The 27,314-nt window shown below is 34.6% G+C and overlaps 2 protein-coding genes and 2 pseudogenes across 2 annotated transcripts; 3 read left to right on the forward strand and 1 right to left on the reverse strand.

Annotated features, from left to right (window-relative positions):
- Positions 1-571: 571 nt before the first annotated feature.
- LOC117995597 (protein bric-a-brac 1-like) lies at positions 572-18,297 on the forward strand. Its single transcript, XM_034983580.2, has 9 exons — positions 572-1,075; positions 1,751-1,924; positions 2,750-2,940; positions 5,070-5,180; positions 5,431-5,501; positions 5,628-5,868; positions 6,272-6,337; positions 6,890-6,955; positions 10,000-18,297. The coding sequence occupies exons 1-9, from the start codon at positions 890-892 to the stop codon at positions 10,112-10,114; spliced, it is 1,221 nt and encodes a 406-aa protein (XP_034839471.1). The 5' UTR covers positions 572-889; the 3' UTR covers positions 10,115-18,297.
- A 418-nt stretch (positions 18,298-18,715) lies between these two features.
- On the reverse strand, positions 18,716-20,107 carry LOC117995591 (cytochrome b-c1 complex subunit 1, mitochondrial pseudogene; annotated as a pseudogene).
- Positions 20,108-21,140: 1,033 nt separating this feature from the next.
- LOC117995592 (cytochrome b-c1 complex subunit 1, mitochondrial pseudogene) lies at positions 21,141-22,520 on the forward strand (annotated as a pseudogene).
- A 1,384-nt stretch (positions 22,521-23,904) lies between these two features.
- On the forward strand, positions 23,905-25,667 carry LOC117995451 (actin-like). Its single transcript, XM_034983462.2, has 2 exons — positions 23,905-24,251; positions 24,903-25,667. The coding sequence occupies exons 1-2, from the start codon at positions 23,905-23,907 to the stop codon at positions 25,657-25,659; spliced, it is 1,104 nt and encodes a 367-aa protein (XP_034839353.1). The 3' UTR covers positions 25,660-25,667.
- The last annotated feature ends 1,647 nt before the right edge of the window (positions 25,668-27,314 follow it).

A 27,314-nucleotide genomic window follows, 5' to 3' on the forward strand; every position in this document is an offset into this window, starting at 1 on the left:
TTAATCAATGCCTGGAATATATGTAAAGAACTAGAACTACTATTAATACGCAAAACGTTTTTACTCAGACTAAGAATAAGGAGACTTGTCAAACGCGTATACCCGAAAGGGATAAAACAACAAAAGAAATAATACATATAATACTTACGTATGAAAGGTTATGTTGCAAAATTTGCGTTCGCTACAACTTTTACACAGCAATGCAACATAAATGGCTTCTACACACCTTCAATACTAAATTTAAAACAGAAATGTAATTAATAAAACCTCGTAATATTCGCAATAAATTACTATCACAGAGGTTTGTTGGGCACAAACTACAACGTGGCCAACAAAAAAAAGCTAAACTATGACAAAGACAAAAAACTGTGTTGACATCTCTATCACTCTTCAGAGCTTTTCTATACACCTAGCTTGCTCTAACAAGCTATCATTATTTTAATGCCAAATCTACCTTGTTCTTAATCTGAGTGGAAACAACAATTGTAGGTACTCTGTGGTGGAAACTGGCGAAACCATAGAGATGAAATTGGCAAAGAGTAATGTCTTATGTAAAATAAAATCACTAACATGAAACTTGCGTGAAACTGGAAGCAAAGAGAAGCAAAGAGAAGTGGTTATTTATTTCAAAGCGAATATTTTATAATATGATTTAATATTTTCGCTAACATGCATTTTTGCCAGACAGGTTGTGCGCGCGCGTAGTTAGATGCATACGTAGGCAGTTATTTAGTGATTTATTTTCAGTACGTGCCGTGGCTTTTTCATTGTGTATGTGGAGTGTGGACTGTGGAGACGCGAGTGGGACTGAAAGTTGTGTGTACAGTTAGTCGCAAATCGCGGGCGTCGTCGTCAGCCCTGATTTACGGGTGGCGAGTTTCAGGCTGCGATGGCGATGCCGGAGCAGTTTTCTTTGCGTTGGAATGATTTCCACGCAAACTTGTCCCAGTCTTTCCAAGCGTTGTTGGAAGGCGAAGACCTGGTAGACGTGACACTGGCCGCTGGAGGGCAGTATGTACACGCTCACAAACTCATTCTCTCTGTCTGCAGTCCCTATTTCAAGGAGCTGTTTAAGGTATGACTCATACATATTGCCTTTGTTAGTTTTAAATATTTTCCTCAATACATGCATACATACATGTAGTTATACATTACTAAAGGCAGACATTTTCCATATAAATCAATACTTGTTTTGATGTTGTACATATTGTGCCTTTATGTATACATATCAATAAGAAGTTGTTTGGGTACATAGTCTTGCTTTCTTCAGTAAATATAGATTGTAAATATGTAGTATGACAATTGACAATATAGTGATAACACAAATTTGGTTATTCACTAAATAAAAAAATTCTTTAAATAACATGATAATAATAACAAGAAAGCATATTTATTGTTTTAACATAATATGAGTAAGTCATATTCTGATTAAATTATTGAAATCACCAATTTGCTGCCAAACCATGCAACAGTATGTTGGCAGATTATATGAACTCAATTGTTTTATATTTATTACAAATTACATATACAAATTATTTTATACTTACTTAATACCTTAGCCTTTATCTGAAGCCTCAAACACAATATGATCACACATGTAGGCATCCTGAGTATTGATCAAATTAGGGATCTTGCAGCTCAGACTAAGTGTATGTTTTTTTGTATTTGGCAAAAAACCTGTGCCTATTTTAAATTATCAGCTCCCTACTAAGGTTATCTGCTAGTAACGTTTCTATTATTTTCTTGTTAGATGAACCCTTGTGAACATCCAATAGTAATCTTAAAAGATGTGGCACACCAAGAGTTGCGGCAGCTTTTGCAATTTATGTACCGTGGGGAAGTCCATGTAAGAACGCAAGAACTGTCTGCCTTCCTACACACAGCTGAACTGTTGCAGGTGAAAGGACTTACTGGCGGTAGAGAGGTTAGTTAAATTGTTTTAAAAATCCGATCCTCAAATTATTATTAATATGATGTACTTTAATAAGTAGCTTAAAATATGGTTATGAGCAGAAAAGTTCTAGAGTTAACCTAACAGATTGATGTAATTTTAACTATTTAACTAAGCAGCTCAAACTTATTGCATCTTGGAACTTAAGATTTAATTTTGGACTTGGCTTGATGTCATTTTTTGTCAGCAAAGTATTTTGAATTGTGTCCTTAAAAATTAAATAAGTAATGATGCATTAGTGTAATCAGGGCTGTGTTAGTCCATGCGGGGGCAAAAATGTAAATGAAAACACCAAAATGTATGTTTTCATTGACTTAAATGATGGCAGTAGGTTGATACCAACTTGTAGTTCACATTGTATTCATATTGCAATACTGATAATTGAGCAATCTGAGCAACCCGATATTTGTTAATGATGCTTTGAACTAAGAAATCAATATGTTGTATAAATTATTTTTTTGGATGAAAAATTCCTTAAGGTCATTTAGAGGAGGCCTTGGTGGCTTATTTAACTAAGTAGCTCAAACTTATTGCATCTTGGAACTTAAGATTTAATTTTGGACTTGGCTTGATGTCATTTTTTGTCAGCAAAGTATTTTGAATTGTGTCCTTAAAAATTAAATAAGTAATGATGCATTAGTGTAATCTGTGTAATTATTTATCGTAAAGATGGAAATGGCCATAATAGTAAATTTTCATAACTTTAAAGTGATTGAGATGTATTAATTTTGTGAGGGAGTAAGTAATTCTCATTTGTATTGGATTTCTAGTTTTTGCATTTTGGTTTCCATTTATTAGAGAAGCGAGTCACCCCCTGCACCATTGGAAGATGACTCGTTAAATGCAAGACCTATGCCACCTGAACCTGTGAGTGACAGTTTGCCCGAATGGGTTCCATCTGGTGAAGAAGCCATCACCCCTGAAGTCCCACAAGAGTCTATAAGCTCACTAGTCCCTAAAGATGAAGCTGCCCGAAGCCCATTGAAACGGTTAGTTTTCCCTAATGTTCTTTAGCTTGGTCAGTGCTGTAGTGATTGTTCTATATTAAATAAATAATTTTGTTTGCATACTACCATAATAATTATATTTGCTAAGTAGGTTTCCACAGCCAGATAGGCCATCTAATGATTTGAGACTCGCAAATTTACGTGGTATCACTATTCCAAACATACAAAACAAAACCGCTACAGGCAACTGGAAACTGTGCCTGGCATCTCAGCATTGGTTTATGATCACGGCTAATTTTATTTGTACCATACTGTCTGTCTGCCGCTTGTCGCATTATCTCCTTCCTAGGTAAAGTTAACGTAACGTAACACAGCTTGTGATAAGTAATTTCAAGTCTCCATGTATCTACATGGATTTATTGAATATCTATTCAATAAAAAAGTCTTTGGAATTGCTATGAAAAGTAGGGATTCAAAACAAATATTTTATTTTTCCATGTAATCTCCTTTTATTTAATTGAAAATATTTAACAATGACATACATATAACTAGCTGATCTACCCGGTTTCGCTGGGGTGAATTTCGATATACCTATGTTATGTCGCCAGGCAAATAAAATCACATGCTAGTCATCTTACTTTTAACATGACTAAGACTCCATATTCATTGTAAACAACAAGATTTGTTGACCCTACATAAAGTACTACATTCCAATATAGACTCACTAAACTGTCTCAGAGAAACATACTAGACATATAAGTTGTAGATTACTCTTAAACTCTTAAATTTAAAAAAAAAAAACTAAATATATTAAAGGAAAAGGTGACTGACTGATGGACTGATCTATCAACGCACAGCTCAAACTACTGGACGAATCGGGCTTAAGTTTGGCATGCAGATAGCTATTATGACGCAGGCATCCGCTAAGAAAAGATTTTTGAAAATTCAACCCCTAAGAGCATGAAATTTGTGTAGTCCACGCGGACAAAGTCGCGAGCATAAGCTAGTACTTCATATTATAATCCTATCATAAGAATATGTCTCTCTTAGGGCGCGTTCAAATTAGCCGCAAAGTGCCACGCAAAGGGAGCGCGGCTGCGGCGCTGCAGCCGCGCTGCTTTGTAAATCCATATGAATAAAAACGTGACTACGACTACGCGCTGCGGCCGCGCATCACTTCATCGATCGCATTGCAACCGCGCTGCCCCCGCGTGGCACTTTGCGGCCTATTTGAAAACGCCCTTATAACGAAATTGTGAAGTTGGACAAAGATATTTTTTATTGCAGCTTTCCAATGTTCTTTAACGAAATAAGTAAAATGATTAAGGAAATATTAGAATACCATACAATACATAATTGTTTGGTCATTGGTATTGTGTACATATGGTATTATAATTTATAACTTTGCATGCTTTATTCTAAAAAATCCTTGTCCTCTTGTGCAACCCTCTACAGTTACAATAGGAAAAAACTTAGTAATTAAAGAATTAGTTTAGATTATAATATATTTATTGTAATTTGTTTTGGTTGCCTAATAAATTGAAATAAATAAAACATAATAATTATTATCATATATTATAGTATAGAAAAGACTTGTCCTGACATGACTCCTGACTGACTGACTGATAACACACAGCCTTAACTTGGAAGTTTCGACAAGAGGTTTCTTTTATGACTTTGGCACTCACTGAGAAAGGATTTTTGGAAATTCCAACCCTAATGAGGTTTGAAATTTTGTAAGAAAGTCTGTGATTTTTCAAGGTGGAAAAGGGAATGAAATTTTGTATTTAGGACCGCGATTTTTCAAGTTATATCTATGAAAATTGGTATTTGGGCTGTCAGGAAAAAATAAAGAAGTGTGAGTTTCAGGATTTTTAGAAATTCCATTCCACACTGATTTTCAAAAATCCCACTCAAACGAACGGAAACGGGTGAACCCGGGATGGGTCCTAATATAATAATAAACGCCCCCGAAGGTGGTGCAGGTGATGTCTGTCGCCGAGAAAATATTGATTTATTTCGACGTCCGGTGCACTTTACCTGTGTGTAATAAATGAAATAAGTTTAGGTTTGGACCCGAGAGCTGAAAATCAGCTATACTTATTATAAAAAATATATCGTGCTTAGACATTTCGTTAAATAATTAGTAAACAATTTTGTTGTTTTAAAAGGTTGCTGAAGAATACCACGAACAAGAATAGTTACAACATCAAAAAGAAGCCACGGCCTGTAAGCGAAAATAGCCCTTCTCTTGCTGAAAATACAGAATACGCCTCTGATGGGTATGTCGTTCTGTGATTATTATTACGACTACTTCAGTGTTTACTGTTTGTTAAACATTGCATTTATTCTTTGTATTAATTCTATTCTGTTTTGAAGTTCACACTGTTCAATTTTAAACTTATTACTTAGTTGTTATCCACAAAGTTTTATTTTATGTTTCTATTTAAAACAGCACATTTTTTTCTTAGTACCTACTAGTTTATTTTCATTTTTTATTTTTTTATTCCTTTTGTGTTTGCGAATTTACAGTGAATTAATGATCGACTTTGACAACGATATGCTTCATAACCTGGTTTCGCCAGATTCAGCCAAAGAGTCCGGTAAGTAAAGCTTCTTCTAAATTGTACGATTCGCGAAGGAAAGTGCAATATAAAGTTTAATAAAAATATTGTATGGTTTCGTTTCCATATGATTTTTTTGCGTATTAATTATTTTTTTATGTAAAGGATGGAACTGCAAAACGGGCGGGGTTAAGTGTCCGTCTTGTCACCGATTTTTCGCGAATCGATACAACCTGAAAGTACATATTCGGGACAAACACGACACAAGGGAAGGAACTCTACAATGTGACCTCTGCCAGAAGCGTATGCGCAATCCTTCGTGTCTTCGCGTGCACATGTATCACCATCGTAAGCAGGCCGCCTATCTGGCGCAGCTGAGTGCTCAAGGCGACCAAATGAGGCACGTGTGAGTAGATATGAGAACTGCTCGTAAAACTAATTTTATGTCGATGCACCTTTTCATTCTTTAAACTATTCTTGAATTACAAAAATGAAAAATATAAATTTATTGGGCAATTCGAAACTAAATCGATTTTAAGTACAGACTAACTGCCTAACCTGGTAACTACGGACGGCCCCTAGAATAGAATAGAATAGAATAGATTTCTATTCGAGTAAACTTTTACAAGTGCTTTTGAATCGTCAACTAGTTTAATTTACCATTGGTTCGGAATGCCTAATCTATTAGTAGTACCAATGCCTAATTATTTTTACTCACCTTTATTGGGGTACCACTATTATTGGGTTTGACGTGGAATTATACTTTTATCAAACCAAATTCGAGTGTTTTTAATAATTTTATTTTACAGTGTACAAAACATGGTTGGAAACAAATGGCGTTCCGATGCGAATGCAGACTTGAGAGATGTCGATAAGTGAGTATAATATTAAGTATATAACTTATTTTTATAGTTATAATGTGGCTAATTCCGTTGTACACAAACTCTAAACTAAACTAAAATGACACGCCTAAATCTATTGCTATCCCTTTCATAATGATGCTTGCGGAAAAGGATGGCACTAAATTTAGACCTGTTAATTTAGATTAGTTTAGTGATTGTGTACAAGAGAATCTGCACCATTATTATATTAATAATATATTTTGTAAACAATTAGATTTTATTGCTTTTTGATTTATGTTATTAGTCGATATTATTAATTTTTGTCGCCTTATAGACTTTTTTTTTTTTAATGTTTAATGACTAATATTCCCCCTTCCTCTCCAACTAAGCGTCAGGCTTGTGCTAGGAGTAGGTACGACAATAGTGCAACGGGCGGGGTTTGAACCGTCGACCTTTCGGTTTTCAGTCCACTCCTTTAACCAGTTGAGCTATTGAGGCTCTATGAATGACTAGATGTAGTATACGTTTATCAGATAAAAATCGGCTAAGTATTTATACTAATGTTATTTTTTTCATATTTTACAGTGTACAAAACATGGTTGAAAACAAATGGCGTGCCGATGCAAATGCAGACTTGAGAGATGTCGACAAGTGAGTATAATATTCATGAAGTAACTTATTTTTATATAATTTAATAATATTTGTGAACATTTAGGTTTTATTGCATTGCGATTTGAAATACTTTATAGGTCATTATTTGAATGGAAATGACGTTTTGGATGTTATACGAGGCAAACTAAAGAACGTTTAACTAGGTTAGCAAACCAAATAAAATAACAACACAACCCACTGGGCCGTGCAGGCCATGCAGGAAAACAAGGATTGTCAGTATTTCTTAATAAATTAGGTGATGGTGCCATGAAAAGGTGTATTTCATACGTAGTAGCTCACGGGAGAATACAATCAGGCATTTACACAATCACCGCATTATAATTTATAAACTCTTAAATTAGTTTGGACTGATTTGTTAACTCTGAAAAAGTATTTTAACCACAAATAATTGTTATTTTTGTCACTCCTTGTTTTTCGTGTTTTTTTTGTGGTTTTGAATTATGACATTGAATTATTACATGTTTCCATTTATTTTGGTTCTAAAAACCCATCATAGCGGATTGCCTTAAAATGCATCTCTGAATTACCGCAAATGTCGGTAATCAAGATAAGGAGCCCCAAATAAGAAACGGACAAAAAGTCAAAATCTAAACCACAAATATCTATAGGGTTTGTTGATAAATTAAATATTTGCTGTATTTTGTTGGTATCTCTGTTTGTTATACTAACAATTACGTGTCTGATTATAGTCATTAAAATTCTTAAAATCGTTTATGTAAATCAAACAACATTGATAAGTCGTCCATATCATCAATAGGGTGTTGGACTGTAGTAATCAAATGATGTGATGTTTTGTATAGCAGTGGTTTATGGGGCTAGAATTCATTATTAAAGAGAATAATTAAATAAAAATCATGCGTTTATTTATTTTCAACATAATTAGTTATTGTGTTGTATCGATTAAATAAACGATTTTAACAATTCTAATGACTATAATCAGAAACGAAAGATTTTCGAACGAAAATCGCCGGTAGCTAAGAAAGTTATGCAAACTAAGACTAAAAATCGCATTATTCCATGACCCATGTGTTTTAGGAGCTTTCGACACGGTCAAGCGGCTTGACGTCAAGCACGTAGATTTGTTTTACTTGATCAAGCTGCTTGTTGCGCCCGTCAAGCGGCTTGATCAGGCAAACGGCACTTTTCTCATACATCGAACACTGCTGCGCGATTGCGGTAGAATGACAGCTACAATGTCACGATCGCAATCACCTCTGATTGGTTGACGCTCGCTCACTATTGGCTAAAATGCATTGTTGCAACAACAATAGCACAAATTCAGCTAATCACAACAATTGAGATTGTAATAATGACTGATGCAGGTTTTACGAAATCGCCCTACTGGCCGAATGTGCCGAAGCCGCTTGACCGTCTCAGGAGCCTCTTACTCTTTCGTTATTGTTGGCTGCTGTTTATTTACTTTTGACTTTTTTATTCAATGTCTTATATCGTATTTTTTTATTATTTTGTGTTTGTTGTTATTGGTATACTGCTTCAAATTAGTTTCCTATTCAGTAAAAAGTTCTATTTTTATTTCTATTAAAATTTGTACAAAACTACAATTTTCTCGAATATTGGTTTGGATATTGTCGTGAAGATGTTGCGCAAGTAAACCCAAGCGACTGTCATATAGACGTCCCTGTGGTTTACACAGCTCAACATTATTGTCCAATCTATAATATAAAAATGAATCACCAAATGTGTTGCTAATCGCAGATCTCGAGATCCGCTGAACCGATTTCGCTAATTCTTTTTTTATAATATTCCTTGAAGTACGAGGATGGTTCTTACGGAGAGAAAAAATTAATTCAACCTCCCCCTCAATTTTCTAAACTCCACCCGAGCGAAGCCGGGGGTTCAGTTAGTTTCTAAAGAATTATGCATTTATTGATCCGCGCGTAAATACTGCGCCGGTATGCTTTCAGACAGCCCAGACAACCTAGCTCAGCTAGAGGTTAATTCGTCTGGTTCACAGAAGCCAAGCCGAATATGACTTTAAAATACCACGATAGGGATTATTTTTGATTGCCTTTCTCTCGCTCAATGGTTTGGCTATTATATTTCGGATGCAATTATTGATCCGCGCCATTCGAAATGCGCTAGTCAGTTTTATCTGCACTGTTTCAGATGTGTACATTTTCTAATTGGCGCTTAATGTTCTAAAATAGTTATTCTTGACTTTGAGTGTTACTTATTACGTGCATACCAGGGAAGAGTGCTTAGTCGAAATATCAAGTGTCAATATTTATAATCAGCTATTCTAATCGAAATTAAACTAAAAATTCGTCTAAAAATTTAAAAATGCTTTGCGATGGTGTTCATTCAAATATATTATACGCGTAAGATATTAAAAAATTAAAATAATTATTTTAAATTACTTAAGTAACTTTTTTTTATGTTGTAACAAAAAATCTATTTTAATGTCGCTTAGCAAATTTGTAGCTTGTATGTGTAATTGCCTCAATATTCTAGCAGTTAGCATGTCCGGCTGCGGATGACGTGGCCTCAGGTTGGATTCCCGGGATGGGACAAAAAATATTAGGTATTGGCTTGGTGGTGTTTCCTCCCCGGGCTTCGGTGAGCGCGTCGGTCTTGCGTCTGATCTCTCCCCAGTCGTGTTGAATTGCCGTCCTATCTGACTATGAGAGTGAGGAAATGCATCTATGTTTGCATACACGCTTGTTGTGTACTATAATATCTTCCGCGTAGATGGCTATTCTCGGTGAGATTGGCTGCTGTGGCTGAAATTCAGTCAGGAGGACATGAGACTATGATATAATATATATGTACATTTAATTGCAAGATAAAACTGAAAATTCAAATAAGTTCCGAGAAAAAAAATTATTAATAGAAATTATACATGCAATATTCTGTTTGAGATTAGGCGAATAATTATTTTGTAATATGTATATACTTTGCGATTGTCTTAGATATTGACGTATGCAATAATTGTCTTGTCGATGTTGATTGTTAACTGCTTGACTATATGGATATGATATAGAGATGTACGTCTGCCGTTTCAGTTATCCGGCGTCGGGCCCGTTGGAATCGAAGTACCAGCCGCCCGCTGACACTCAGTTGCCGGTTGCCGCGGAAGCCGCGCTTCCGAAGCTCGAAGCGAATCTCGAGACAGTATGATTAGCACCCAACGCTCCGGTCGCCGAAGACGATTACGTGGACCCATTAACCTTGGCTGCTATATTCACTCAACAGTTCCGCTGGAATTCAAACCTAATTTTCGGTCGTGTTAACACCAAGAAACCCAAAAAATCATATAGAATGAATGACATAGGCTGATTTTTTTTACTTACTTTCCTTTTTCTTCTTCTCTGGTTCACTGAAAGATCTCCATTTGCAAACAAAGGATTTGTTGTGTTATATCGAATGTGTAAGTTTTTTTCACAATTTCAATTTCAGACAAAATGGCATGATTTTGACTAGTCGAGTATTAGATTGACAAGGAGTTAAAAAAATTGATTTTGCTACTAAATTAGGTTCAAGGTATATTGGCCCATAGAGTTAAAGTGACACGAGAGTGTTTTTTTAAGACTTAACAAAATATGTAATGTACGAAGTATCAGAATGAAGCAATATGAAAAACCATCGAAAACGCGTGAAATCCACGCACTTCGTCTCTAAGACATTGGTTGGCACAAATTAGTTAGTTTCTTAGTGACCATAAAGTTATATCATCTCTACGTCATTCACTCACCAACCTTACGCTAATATGTTTTGATCCAGTGCTTACTTTGTATCTGCGAGTAGTGTCACTATGACAATATAATTATTTCTCAATTATCAAATTCACCAAATTAAGTCTATCTTTTTGATACTCATTTTTTCCTGATATATAAAAGTATTTTCCACATAAATATTTAAATGTCAAAGGTGGTTATTTTGTGTGCAAAATCTCTAACTAATAATGGCAGGTCTAAACGTAGCACTATACCTTTCACAATGTTCCTTGCGGTAAAATATAGCGGTATATTTAGACCTGATTAGCGCACTGAAATATTAAATGTCAGTTGCGTCTAATTACGTCGCCGTATTGGCCTATTGTATACATATTAGGTTTCGGTTTCGGTTTTCGACTATATATAATTTTTAAGACAATTCGAATAATAATTAATGTTTTATTATTTTATGCAACTTTGTATACAGTTGTGCTGTTGAGTTGAATATTATTTACATTACATTCCACCACATGATTTCCAAAGACTGAAACAAAAATAAAATACCCAATTGAATCATTGTATCGTGATAATTTACGAGGTGTGTTAAATGACGTACTTAGTTATAAAATAAAATAAGTCGTCATATGCTAAAAATAAAATATAATGATAAGTTTTTGAGAGAGTTAACACGCACCCCGTAAACGGTAATAGTTTATAAGTAACGGTTCTTTAAGCCGACTCAACCAATGTAGTTGTTTTAATCAGCTTTATCATGAATAGTGTAGCTAGTCTTCAAGCATCCGCAACTGACGGAAAATGAAGAATTTTAACGTAATATTTTATTTTTGTTTACATATCAAAGTTTGCAGTAACGTTATGACAATGATGACCCTCCCAATATGCATTTAAATATAAATAGCTTTTTCTCAATCGGTAGGTACTGATGTCGGACAAGCTGTTAAAAGTAAAAGTATAAAAGGCAGCTTGAACAATTAGTTTCTAATACATATAAATGATGCCATTCTCAATAAAATGTACAAAGATATTATCAACATTTGAATTTTTTCGTAGTAAAACGAATTACAAAAACGATTTTAAAACATAACCTTACAGTACAAAATACCTTATTGTGTATATTAATCATTTATGAAAATATAATTATGCTTTACTTAGTAATTTTAAGATTTTTATGATAAGATCACATATTAGTTTTGATTAGTAGAACAGTTTTTTATACGTACAATTATTTTTAGTATGATAAAAGTCTATATATTTTTATATTACTATAATACAAGGTTTTTAGGTATATTTAATTGAAAGTTTTTATGTACCTCATGTGACTGTTTTAGTTATATTCAATGATATTGTACCATAGATATGTTATGTTCATATTACATAGCGTGTAAATTCTTTCGGCTCTCGCTCATGAATAATACAGAAGATACAAAACGTACGAGAGTAGATGAGAGCTATCTACGAATGTGGCCTAAGTGTGGTAGCTATAAATCTTCATTTCAGACGCGTGTGTAACATGTAAATTATAATATCTTTGGTTATAATAATTTCATAAATTGTGTCTCACACAGGATTTTGAGTAGTTATCGTTAATCTCATTGAGTAGTTGTTCATTCTCATATCGATATACAAACGTTAGTTTTAGTTTACGCAATAACCGAAACACGTCAAATATTTTCACATAAGGAATCCAAATTTCACAAATACTCGTATTTAATGAAAATTTACGAAGTTATAAGCTTGTTGTGTTGAGTTTTTGTTTTATTACAAAAACATGGTCACCCCAAGCGAGCGGCTATGAGCGAACAAGACAGCTGGCGTCGATCATGCGTGCTGCCGCTTGCACGGCTCGAAGCAGCTGGTGCATGCGGTCATTCAACTAGGTGTAGAGGTGCAACCTCTACCGTTACTTGGCTGGCAGCTATTAAGAAAACTTCGAAGCTGCCACACAACTACATTCAAATTTGGAACGCTGTGGAGAATCCTCCTGATTTTGCACGAAACAAAAATCCACATTCCCCATCATCCGCTCGTCACGTCAACATCTTCTACCACTGTATTATATAAGGCTCGCGAGCCAGTCTGTATTGTACATAACATATCAATTGTAAAGTGTAAAATAAACATCATTATATGTAGCTGGTTCTTCATTGCATCAACCCTTCAGCTACATAGGTGTCTAAGCTTGCAGGATTTTAAAGTATTTTTTGGTCAAAATAAAACGTATACGTTGTAAAAATGATTTCAATCGATTCTGTTACTGATTCTGAACAAACTACTTTTAGGTTTAGCATATACTAAAACTAACGTTGTACATGCGTAGAGTTTCCGATTTGTCATTAAAACAAAATATACTGCCATGACCTGATTTAAGGTAATAAACAGTTTTGACGTCGTTTCAACTGCGATTCAGAGATTGTAGCGATATTTCTTAAACTCCTGTGATTCGACACATTACGGATGTGGCAAGAATTTTAAGATGATAAGACTAGACGACAATTCCAAATTATACATTCCGATTTTATAAGGCCAGCTTGTGAAATAAATTAATATAATAAGTATAATCTTGTAAGATTGTACGACGTTTGTATGTTCGATTCAATTTTGAACTCTTTGGTTTTTGTTTAGTTCTTACCAGCGTTCAACAAAGCTTTAATTTTATCTATTCGTCCCATCGTTTTAGAGTTCAACCGCTTAGTTCAACCGAGTACAAAGTGAGTACAGTTTTTGCGGACATAGGTTTATTATATTTTAAAAGGACTTGATTTATGCCGTCCCTAAACAACCCCTGGAAATATCAACATAAAATTGACTCTCAACAAATATTTAAAATCTCGCTCAATTTACTTCTCAAACTAATTTAAGAACAATTTCCAAGGATTTCCCATGAGAGCTCAATAATTTCGTTGTGACTGTGTATAATAGTACCTCTACATAGAATAGGAAGTATATTATTATCTCGATGTTTTCCACGTATTTATCTAGGGCGGACTGTAAGATATTTGGAAACATTAACGTTACAAAATATTATTATAACATTTGATGTGTTATTTAAAAAAGAAATTATATTATCGTGGTTTGGGTTATCTAACCATTAATCTTAAGGGGTAACAGAACTAACAATTCGTTTCAATGATAAGGTTTTTTATATCTTTACATTCCATTAGTTGTTAGTCTGCATAATCTACCTGATAAGGTATAAGTATTTTAACATAATATTAAATAATGACATTTTATCTAAGTACTTGTGGAGTTAAATAAGTTTTATATTTTTTTGTCAAAGGATTAATATTATGTTGTGTACGGTATGTACGTAAGTGACATTCCATTTTGGTAGCTGTATTATTATTTTAGAATTTATACTTACATAGCGATATTTTTTACCAAATTTTTTTTATACCAATGCTCTTTTATATGTAACGGATTTATGTATAGGCATTTTTTAGGATTCAGTCTCGACTAACTTGGAACTAAGCTTAAACGGATTAGTTTCGTAGTTGGCGCCATTTTATGTAGGTTAATCTAGTTTTTTGGACAAATTAATACTCAATAAGTACGGCTAAGAAGTTTAGTCGTAAATCACAATCATTTTAAAAGACACTATAGTATACATGATGCATCACAACTATGCAATCTGGAATCCGTATAAATAAAAACATTGATAACAACACCGTCATAAATTTTAATATGGCTGAGATTTATATTTTATTTTGAATGACTTTTTTCTTCAAAATTCATGAATAAAGGAATAGTTATATATACAGATTGTAGATTGCATTGGTGATTTTAACCAAATATTAACGATTGTTCAAAAAAAATTAGTTTGGTGATTATTTATTTGTATTTTAATATTACGATTTTATTAATTTGACTCTTATAGACCGTGCTCTTTTATGTTGTTTAAATATTAACGATTGTTCAGAAAAAATAAGTTTGGTGATTATTTATTTGTATTTTAATATTATGATTTTATTAATTTGACTCTTAGACAGTGCTCTTTTATATTGTATAATATACTTTTCAAGAACATACAATTAATGTACCAATTAATTATGATAAGTGCTCAAATATCGATGTCTATATACAGGATTTTTCATGACAAATTAGCTGTAAGGAATTATTAAATAAGAACATAAGACGCATTTGTACTTATTTTGTTAGAAAAGTTATGATGGTACGATTCTTGGTACCAAATGCAATTTATTATTTTATTGTTCTTTCAGTCACACAACGACAGCCAGTAATTGACCTGTCGATCATATCGAAGCATTCTTAAAAGAATCACCGCATAGGACGATTTGCGGTCATTAGTACTTTTTTCTAGGAGTGATGATTCCTTAACTACTACAGGGCAGTCGCTGCTTCTCAGGATTTTGTCTTTAAATTGTTTGATTTTCTTATTCTATATGCAGGGTTTACATTCCATTATTTCTGTTACGCCATATTGTAGTTACAATATTGCGTAACAGAAATAATGGAATATTTTAGTTACAATATTGTATTTGAACATTCGTATTTTCACCAAAAAAAATCACGATCGAACATATTATTATTACGAATGCCGAATGATAAAAAAATAATGTCGTGCGGTGTGTTGTTAACAAACTCATAAACTACTATAACCGTCTACAACTTTATAATTATGAGAATATATTAACAAAATATTCACCAATGCGTCTTATGTAACATGTGTAATCTCAAGTAATGTTATTATCAAAAATCTGTCAATTTCGTCATTTCTCGCCATATTATTATTGTAATAGGTGTCAAGTAGTTCGTATCTTACATCTATTGCCAATATGTGTAGCGTTTAAGATAATTACACTCCTTTTACTCCATTATAATCAGGGTAAAAAGGAGCTTCTAATCCATTTACATATATTATATTATATACATATTATAGAATTTAATCTTTGTAGAGTTAAAAAAGATTGCCATTAAAATCTAATTTTAAAAGGCAATTTTAACCAACCCTCCATTACTCAGGTTCTTTTTCTTACAATTCTAAACACTTCAGTTTTGCAAAGTCACTAGTAGCCCAAGAGTGCTAGAAAGTATACCAAGTTTTTTGTAAGATGAAAACAAACACAGAGACGTAACTTATTACCTTCTCCACTTTACTTCTTTAGCACTTATCTTGGTGAAATGGGGATACTTACTGAACTGGCAAGCAATATATGTAAATCATTTAGATACTACTGTTATATTAGGGTCGATCAAATATAAATAAGACTTTTTATTTAATTCAATTATTGCTGATTGCACACAAGTTTTGAAAGTGTGTTTTTCCTATCGGTCGGGAGGTTTTTGATTCCGGTGTCGTAAAATGAAGGGAAACCAATTGCGCAAAAAGACCTTAACAGAAGTCTTGTTTATATTCGATGATCCATACACTCATATTTTACAACTTATGATGTTGTTAATTAAATCTAAAATAAAAACCTCTAGTAAACAACGTTTACAGTTTTGAATCTGAAAGAGATCTGTCCATTGGTAATATAAAACTATAAATAGATCGTAATTTAGAAATGGATAATAATAATAAATTATTCTTACCTGCAGCTTTATTCCCCCTCAATGACGATTGTTTCGTTTAATTGGCCAGTATATCAGCTATAGATCGGGGTTCGGACTAGGTGCAGTGATAGAAAAAATTACGTCCCGTAGAGATGGAATCTCTCGTAAACTAAAGGCTGCTTTTGTGTCAAATGTGATATGAGTAGTGTCACTGATGGATTGTATAGGTTTTTGAGATTTTATACATTTTATTGGTGTCCAACGGTCTGTGAGGATAGTGTTTGCACCGCGTTGTGGTTAAAATGAACGACTGAAGCACGAGATTAGGTCTGGGCCTTTTCTGATGATAGTTTTTCTGGCTTTTTCATTTTTACTTGAACCAGAGTTTATTAAAATTTCGTATTATCCGTTTTGGTTTGTATAATACGGTAAAATAAACAGAATTTACTAACATAAATCAATACAAACTTAATTTGGTTACAAATTCAATATAATTGAGTTTTGCTTATAAACTGTTTTGACTAAGATATCACGGAATCTAGTGATATTCTTCTTTTTGACTATAGTTAGTGCTTCAGTAGTCGTATCCCAACATTTATCAGCACATGAATGATATAGAGGCCGAAGGCCAAGTAGTTATATTATTTAATCTAAATATTATTGTCATTAAATCTGAAAAACAAGTTGTACGACAAGTAAAAAAAAAATTAAGCGTTTAGCCTAAATCAATTTTATTGATTGATTTGATTCAACACTCGAACAATAAATTGAGGAGCGAGGTTCAATAAGCACTGCACTCGTAATCTACTGAGCTCCTTCGATGTTATCGCAAAAATTTCGATAGTTGAAGAAGGAAAGTTCGAAGAAAATGGGGTACCGACTTTTAGTTACTTCGACGGATGGCAATAATATCTGTTAATAGCAATGTGGTTGCTATAGTGCATTGTGCATTTAACCGCTTGCTAATAAACTCGCGTTATCCAATTTTTTAGTATCCGGCCGTAACAAAACTGCATAAATCATGTTTTCGATTTTCTTATTAGTTTTTATTTTCTCGTGTATTATCAAGAAATTGTAAATGAATACGTACAATTTATTTTCGGTTGTATGATCCATACTGGATTTTTCTACTTTGTATTTCTTTATTTAATTCATAATCTCAAACGCGATGCTCTCTACTGTTGTGATTTTATATTTTATAGGTATTTGAGAACAATAATTGTTTTACGAACAAATCTCTTGTGATTTTTACCGATCTGTAGTAATTTATGTCTTCTTTATTTATGGACTTTTTACTAATCTTATCAAAAATGTTAATTGCGATTTATAAAAATAATTTAGTTTTGTGTAACAATAAAGCTTATCGCAAGCAAAGTTTTTTTAGTACCGTGCTCGATGATGATTTTGAATTAATTTTTGAATTTTTTGTAACTGAAAACTACACAGTACTAGAAAAAGCATTTCAATAAGTAATAAAAAATGTCATCACAAAATATAATGTGTATCTTTGTATAGCATAACATGAAAAAAAAAAATCTAATGCACGATGTTAACCACAGACTTAATTGTAATAATTTAGACTTTAGTTAAATACTGAAATGCACGATTATAATATGTACCTATTTGATAATTTTTTATCACAATCAGAATTAACTAAGATGAATGAACTGAGATCTAATTATTTGCCTTGTGTTAAAGTGAATCTATAAAAGGGTTTTTAAGTTCTCTACGTTCTCTATTGGAAAACTGAACTATTTTTAGCCGATTTTTATAGGTACAGCCGAAAATCTTTCGCCACTTTACATTGCGCTGAATTATCAAAACGCCAAATATTGCATGAATTCTATTGAAAATGTCATATTTTAAAAACAATAAGAAATACTGCTATGCTAAGCATTTAATTAGTTCTCATAATAATTACATAATTATTTATGTGCTATATTATTATCTTACAATATTATTTTTGGTTTATTTTAGATCGGTAATCACGTCTGTACATTCCAAAGTTTCGATGTTCGAAACATTGTCTTATCGAAACCTATATACTCGTTTTTATACTCATGATTAATATTTTTTAATGTAGCTCTATTCGAAATAATAAATTATAATTTTATATCCATGGCTTTTTATTATTTCCTAGTGGAAGAACATATATTTTTCAAATTGGTTTAAGGTGCTAGCATAAAGAACCAGGTTTCCGGTACCGACAACCGACAAGTCGGTGCGGGTTGGTATCACTCGGTGCGGGTAAAATTATCTTATGGTTTCCTATTACCTGTCTCTTTATGTGAGAGCTCCTATGAGGCTATTTTCTCCGCACCGATCGGTACCAACTACCGACCCGCATTGACTTAGCAGTACCAGAGACATGGTGCTCAATGCCAGCACTCTATCCATTAAAAATTTATGCGGGACGAGAACAAAATAATTACATCACTGGTTAAAAACATAAAAATTGACACAAAATAGTTTACGTACGTAGCAAAAGTTACAGATATAATTTTGTTGCTTGAAATATATAAATAATGGTCAGTTAGACTCTTAACCAATACATCCAACTTCTGGTTCTTGAATACTGCAACAGCCCTTCTGTCGATCCTATACCAGCAATTACTGGACATTTGTCATAGAAATATTTGTAACATATGCCTTTAAACGTATCTGCCGTTATATTATCAATTGCTTTCATTTGCTCATAAATAGTGGGCCGGTATCCAGCTCTAAAGATAATATATTGACCAATATCGTGAAATGCGCCAGTGGTGGTTTGAACTTTGTTTAGTATTTTAGACTTGAGTTCATTCTTTGCTTTCACTAATTCACCATCACTTATCATGTGGCATAATCTCATCCATTCATCTTGAATAGTCAATAACATGTCATCTGTTTCGAGTCTTGGTGATATAAACTCAACGCCGCATAATCCAGTGTCTCTATAGTGAAAATTGAAGGCTTTGTATGCTTCACATAAGCCACCAGCAGAACCGAAGTGGGCTATACGTGTTCCATGATTTATACCACTCGGTTGAGACGCATCCCACCCTCCTAAGAATGAAGTAACCAAATCCATTATAAGTCTGTCGTCATCAGCATAAGACGGTCCTTCTACAGCGATTGCCACGTGAGCTAATGGTAGAGAATCATTCCTGTAAACGATCTCAGAACCTGTATATCTCTTCGGACCAAGATCGATGGGTCCTTGATTCAATACATGGCCCAAATACTTTTCACCTAAACTTACTATAGACTCATGTTGTATACCACCAACAGCAATTAATACAGTTTGCTGTGGTATAAACATTTTCGATACAAAATTATTCAAATTGTCACTATTTAAACTGAATAGATTTTTACTTGGCCCCATAACGGTCTGTGCCAGTGGAGTTCCTTGATAGGCTGTTAAATGTAAATAATCATACAATACATTCACCGGGGAAACATCGTATTCCAACATTTCTTGGTAAACTACATTCTTTTGGTGCTTTACTTCGTCGCTAGCAAACGCACTGTTGAAGACACAGTCAAACAAAATATCTGCTGCGTAGAGTAAATCTCGTGCAAGGCTTTCTACGTAATAGACCGTCATTTCACGATTTGTAAAGCATTTGAATTTTGCTCCCGTGTTTGATATATCGCTTTCAAGAGCTGCCTTGTTTCTTTTTCTAGTACCCTTGAAGGCAATATGCTCAAAAAAATGCGTAAAACCGTTAGTTTTCTCATTCTCATACCTAGATCCACTACTAATATAAAAACCCATGCATACATTGGGGGTTTGGCGTTCTTCCGTTGCGATGGTTAGGCCATTACAGAGCACAGAACATCGTGTTTCTGGAAAGTTTCTTATAAAATAAGAGTTTGAAACAGTACACGACGTATGGTGCCGACAGCAATTTCTAAATGGAATCCAGATTTTGTTGAGCATTTCAGTTTGGTAAATTGTACGATAAGAGTAATTCCGGAGCAGGGACCGATTATTATGAGATGACAACGTTCTAATGGTTATTTTATTAGTTCCGACAAACGTATTGAATCTATAATCTCTAGAATCGAATCTAATATTGAATAGGTAGGCTCTGTGGTGTCAATCTAAAATATTATTATTCAATGTATTCAACACAATACAATTCAATGTAACCACTGATCTCTACTAATACAAGTACGCTGGACTTGCGATTGCCAACCTGTTTTGGAAGCAGCTTGGTTTTCGCCATTTTGGCGCTGATAACAGCAGTGAGCGTCATGTAAGCGTACTCTGAACTAAAGTATGTTAGTGAGGAGACAACTCTCCTCATAGTGTCAACCATAAAGAAAAAAAGCATTAAAAGGCAGTTCACTCGGTGGGGTGGCTGCTTCGAATCAACACAAAAAAATAACTGTCATTATGGCACAACTGCATAAAATATACATTGGTGGGCACACCTGTTCCAGCGTACTTGTATAAGTATATTTATTTCAAGGTAAAAGAGCGTAATATAAAAACTTTATAATGAAAACAAAAATCAAGAATTAAAAATGGAATGCAGTCGTCCGTCATTTATTTAATAAACATGGAAGCATGGAAGAATAGTCCACTTGGATGAATAACAAAGAATATCTCATGCGCCATTTTAACTCATGGGTCAACTGTCATTTCAAAGGTTACTAACCGTACTTTTGACATGATAGTTGACCCATAGAATTAAAATGGCGGGTGAGGCGTCATTTTGTACGGACTATATAATTGTATTTTGTGTCCATGTTTCTTCCAAAGAGTATGTAACCCATGCTCAGAACCTACATGGGTTCTGAGCATGGGTTACATACTCTTTACTTTACCACTACGTTCTAGTTTCTGCAATCACAGAAAGTTTGAAATGGTTTGAAGCAATGTCATAGAAAAAAAATGGATATAACTGTATTTAGAATCTAGTAGGTACTTATTGGTGTGTATAAGATTTTAGAACACTTGTGAAACAAACATGTTCAAGTCCTTAGTTTATTCATCAATAAAGTGTAAGCGATATTTTACCACACTACGTGGTCAACTATTTACTTCACGAGTTCATGTCACGAATCTAACAAATGGAATACGAGTAGCAAGTCAAGAAGCAGACTCCCCTTTGGCCTGCACTTCCCTTTTTGTTAAAACGGGTTCGAGATTTGAGAATGCTTGCAATAATGGAATTACTCATTTCATAGAACACATGGCCTATCAAGGCTTTAACACTTTGTCCAAATCCAATTTGCAAGAATATATTAGTAGCAGTGGTACAAAACTGACAGCCCTAACAACTAGAGAATACCAGGTGTTTACAGCTGTAAGTACCGCGGAACATGCCCCCGAATGTGTCAATATCCTAATGAAAATTTTAAATGATCTTCAATTATGTGACTCAGATATAGGGCTTCAGAAAAAATACGTTTATTCAGAAGCGCTTGATGATGATAAAAATCCTAAATCTATAGTTTTCGAATACTTAAACCAAACTGCTTTTCAAGGTACACCTCTAGCCCAAAGCGTTATTGGTCCAAATAGTATCAGGTTAACGTTTGATCGGAACATGGTTTGTGATTATATTGAAAAAAATTACCATCCACATAGACTACTTTTTGTTTCGAGCGGTTGTATATCACATTTATCAAACATGGGCGAAATTAACAATTGTCTTGGTAATCTGTCGCCATGTGTTCCCGAGTGTGCTGCAGACTATGGACCGAAACGTTTTACAGGATCCTCCATTATTTACCGCGATGATTCGATGCCCTATGCTCATGTTGCTCTCGCCGTTGAAGTACCAGGTTATGATAGCTCAGAATATTTACCACTTTTTGTAGCAAGCTGTTTAACAGGATCGTGGGAACGAACACAAGGTGGGGCTGACAGACATGCTTCTCCGTTAGCTCGTGCAGTTGCTACCTCTAAGCTTTGTGAGAAGTTTGAATCATTTTATATAGCGTACCAGGACACAGGTCTGTGGGGAATATATTTCATTGGTAACAGGATTGGGTTAGATGATATGATCCTTAACATACAAGATCAGTGGATGCAAATGTGCACCACCATAACTAAAAGTGATGTCCAGCGAGCAATAAATTTAGCAAAATTTGAATTGGCCAGCAACAGAACTGGTGTAATACGTTCCTGTTATGATATTGGCCTACAACTATTATATAAATCTAATTGGAAATCTTTGAGTGAACTTTTTAATGATATAAATGACTTGTCACACAAAGAAATTAAGAAATTGGGCCATAAATATATATATGACAAGTGCCCCGTCCTTGCTGCTGTTGGTCCTACCGAGACTTTACCAGACTACAACAGGCTCAGAGCCGGCATGTATTGGTTGAGGATGTAAGGATGTAAACTTAGTGATACGTACCTAATAAAACATTAATAACCACGCAGATGTTTTTTTTTTATATATCACGAGAATTCTTAATGTAAACCACCACGCTGAAGCTCTCCCCTACATGCAAAGTGAGGATGAATTTTTTTTTCCCGTCTACCCCATAGTGTGGGATATCGTTGAATAGGTTTTTTTTTTAAAATACTGTCGATTTCTAGATCCGTTTGAGTTTAGAGCCCCCTAAATGGTAGTATATAGGAACGTGAAAAACAAACTAAATAATGGACAGCTTTACGCGACCAGTCTCCGTATTTTGTTTACATTTTACTAATTTCAATTGTATCTTAACGTACTAGCAGAGTAGGTATATAATGTAGTTGTAAAAAGCTTCCACTCCATCCGTTTGCGCTGGGTAAGATTTTACCAGTGAATATTTACGAGGTGCGTGCAGGAAATGAAAGTAGTCCTCATTCTGTCCATATTCTATAATCAAAGAAACCAAAAACCAAAACGCAACGTGATTGAAAAAAAATAAACATTGTGACAATTTTGTGACAATCATTCTTGGAAATCCACGAATGTAGATCCATGTATCTATGTGGAAATCATTGGACAAAATATGTCAAACTATGTATGTAGCGAATATTTGTGATGCTCCGTGCTTGGATGTCAATTTATAATATTTAGATTAAGTTACGAATAGTGATTTCGACGTTTATGTAAATTAATGAATCGAAAAAGATCCAAAACTGAATACCAAAAATATATTTTGATCTGAGGCTCTTGTTACAAAAAGCAGTATATTCTTTGATCTGAGGTTATGCACTAAGAGCCCATGAGAGCCCGAACTTCGTAATTTTATAAAAGCTGCAAGTTTCTCTGCGCACCTTGCGGGTGTCTAGCAGGAGGTTGCCACGATACTAAGTGTCTGACAATGTATGGCGTGATTTCTAATACTATTCCGAAGAAAATATAAATTAAGCTTGTTTTACACTATGGGACAATGACATTCTATAAATTATATTATAGTTCGGTCAATGTTGGTTCCCAACTCCCGAAATAATAAATAAATAAGGAAGTAATTTATATCCCGTAGTTTGAAATAAGCTTTAAACTTTATACTTTGACGAAATATTTTATACGTTATTACGCCAAAGTTACTATGATCCAAAGTGTCACTGATTGTTCCTCCCTGTGTTGAGCACAATGTGCAGAGAAACTTTCAGCTTTTATACAATGCTTTTATAAAATACCGCAGGTCTGGCACGCACTGGCTCTCTCTCAATAGTATTTTAGTACTTTTTTATTTTAGTTAAAAAAAGTAAAGTAGCATCACAGCGTTGCATTAAAATTGAAAAAATAAAAAATATACGAGTACTTACCTTACAATATTATGTCTTTCGAAAAACCAGCTGTTGTGATTGATAGTGGCAGTTTTAATATCAAAGCGGGATTCGCATGTGACAACCATCCAGTTTCCATGTTCCGCACACTCGTGGGACGACCCAACTTCTTGAAGGGGGGGTATGGCCGAGAATACTATGATGTATACATCGGTGATGAAGCAGCAGCAGAAGTCATGGATCTGGAGGTGAACCACCCTGTAGTACGAGGCAATATAGAGAATTGGGATAACATGGAAATGATTTGGCACCATTTGTTTTATCGAGAGTTAAAGGTCGCACCGGAAGATCGTGCTGTCATATTGGCTTGTGGTGCAACGTCGACCATGGAAGAAAAGTAGGTATTTGTTGTTAAATAATTCTGTAAGCACTTACTTAATTTATTTTGTGGAAGAGTTCATCATCATCATGATCAACCCATAGCCGGCTCACTACAAAGCACGGGTCTCCTCTCAGAGTGAGAAGGGTTTTGGCCATAGTTACCACGCTGGCCATGTGCTGATTGGTACACTTCACACACCTTTGAGAACATTATGGAGAACTCTCAGGTATGCAGGTTTCTTCACGATGTTTTCCTTCACCGTTAAAGCAAGTGATATTTAATTACTTAAATATCACTTGTGGTATAGTTAATTCATAATTATTATTGTTATGTGAACATTATATTGTGAAGTACCCCATGGCGTCTTTCAATTTGATCTGTTAGAGCAATTTTAGAGAAATCATATAGGTCTACAAATTTTAATTTTAAAAAGTTAGGTATATAAAAGAAAACTCCTGAGACTCATCAACGCACAGCTGTAACCGTGGGACCTAGATTGCTAAAATTAATTCATACCAATAATTCATTAAGTATCTATACAACTTTACCTTATAAGATTTCGTACTTTACTTTATAAGATTTCGTAGTTTGAATACCACACAGGCGTTTATTCTTTGTCTAGGTTTATTTATTTTGCTCATAAAAAATTGAGATTTTTTCATACAGAATAAAATGCTGTGAAATTTTTTTTGAGACGCTTAACTGTCCTGCACTTTGCATACAGTCACAACCTGTATTATCAATGTATGGATCTGGCACAACCACAGGCATCTGTGTAGACATTGGTTATGATACAACTGATATAGTACCAATTTTCGAAGGTGGTATGGTCAAGTATGCACATCTACAAACTGGGATAGCTGGTTTCCAAATATCAAAATATTTAAAAAAAACTCTAGAAGAGCGAGACCTTTTAAAAAATAATCTTTCACTCGAAGTCATTGAGGATATAAAGAAGCAATATTTATATGCTACTACTAACTGCGCTATGTCGATAAATAAAAAAATTTATAAGTTACCAAGTGGCGAAGAAATTGATGTAAGCAATGAGACATTCATGGGTGCGGAATTCATATTTCAACCGGATCTATTAGACGATAATGGAAAAAAATGCGTATCATTGCATGATGCGGTAATCACTGCAACCTTAAAATGTGACGCAGAGTTGAGATTGGAACTTTATAATGCTATTGTTACATGTGGAGGTATGGCCACCGTGCCGGGGATAAATGAACGGTTACAGATGGAAATACAGGATAATATTAAGAAATCTGTTACAATTTTAACGTCGACCGAGCCGTATGCTGTGGCATGGTTGGGCGGAGCCACGTTCGCTGGTTTATCGGATGCCAAAAGCCTTTGGATACAAAAGAAGCAGTTTGAGGATTATGGTGAAAAAATTATAAAGAATAAATTTATGTGAACATTCATAAAGAGCGGCTTCTCCTTCTTCTTCTTCATTCTGGGCTGGTTTCCGCACTTAAACGATTCCGTAAAGAGCAGCTTATTACTTACTGTACATGAAATATATTTTTAAAAAATTAACTCGGTGGAGTCATGATTATCGATAGGCCAAATAGTAAATTTTTATTTAATTAAGTGGGTATGTCTGTTTTTCTGCGTGCATCGCCACGAAACTACTAAAAATGCGTGATCGATGCAAGCGAAGATCTGATTAGTTTCAGAAAGAACTATGGGCTTCATAAGAAAGCTCAGTCAGGAGTGCTATGCTTGGAGTTTCTCTACATGTTCATATTCGTAGGAAATCAGGGTAACTGACATAGCTCGGCGGGTGGCAACCTAAAGTGGCAATGAGCATGGCACATAGTTGGAAAAACTGATAAGACGTTGGGGTGCCAAATGCTGGAATAGTGACCTCACACCGGAAAGTGCAGCTTTTGGAGACCTTTCACTAGGTGGACGGACGACATTGCACAAATCCACTAGATTCAAGTGGCGCAAGACCGCGGCGTGTGGAAGTCCCTACAAGAGACTTAAGTCCAATAGTAAACGTCTATCAGTTGGTGATGATGATGAAACTCCAAGTCTCCATTTATCTTGTGCATATACTGCAACATAATTTGGGAGTATGAAAAACACGGGAGACATATTTTTTATCAAAGATTTGAATGTCTGCTACACCAATTACTAAAACTTTATGATAGTTGATTGCTAACTTCTCAGATTGTCAAAATTGTTAGTAAAGTCCTTTTCATGAAAGAAGTCCCCCCAGACGCAGCTCTGTACTCGCGTAACATAATGGCATTGGAAACAATCTTTAAAATGCACTAAGCTAGTTAAAAACTCACAAGAATCTACCACAACAAACGAACTTGATAACATCGACCGACATCCGCCGACATCATAGTTCCAAAAATCACCGCGTGACTTCTTTCATAAAAAGGACTTTACAGCAAGTGGAATAAATTACAAAAGCAATCAAATCAAATAGATACCTATGTTAGAATTTTCAGGATTCAAATAGGTAATTACTTTCCGCTGCTGCACCAATCCTCATTTCGTATTCCTAAGGAAGGGTAAGATAACCATTCGCTATGTAAGTAGTTAGGTAGATATTGAATACGTTTAGGAAGCCATATTCGAACTACGAGTAGTATTTTCACGATATCTAAAAGGTCTGGTTAACTTTGTCACCATTCAGTACATTTACAAAGTTTTATATAAAGTGTTTACCATTTGATTTCATCTTTTGAATCCGAATTGATTTATTGATGTATTATAGATCAGGCTGGCGGTCCAGCGTGGAGTTGCAGCCAGTATTCTTGGCACCGTTCCACTCGGGCATGATTTGTACAGTAAACAGATAAGCCTAGCTTTAAGTTTTATTGTAATCAATCATCACGATTAACCCATTACCGGCCCACTATTGAACCAGGTCTCCTCTCAGAGTGAGAAGGGTTTAGGCCATAGTCTGCCACGCCGGTCTGATGCGGAGTGGCCAACCTCACAACACACCTTTGAGAACATGAAGAACTCTCAGGCATGCAGGTTTCCTCACGATGTTTTTCTTCACCGTTAAAGCAAATGATAGTTAATTGGAAATGTGAGTTCAGTAAT

Source organism: Maniola hyperantus, chromosome Z (genome assembly GCF_902806685.2).
Source record: "Maniola hyperantus chromosome Z, iAphHyp1.2, whole genome shotgun sequence".
Classification (NCBI taxonomy): Eukaryota; Metazoa; Arthropoda; class Insecta; order Lepidoptera; family Nymphalidae; genus Maniola; species Maniola hyperantus.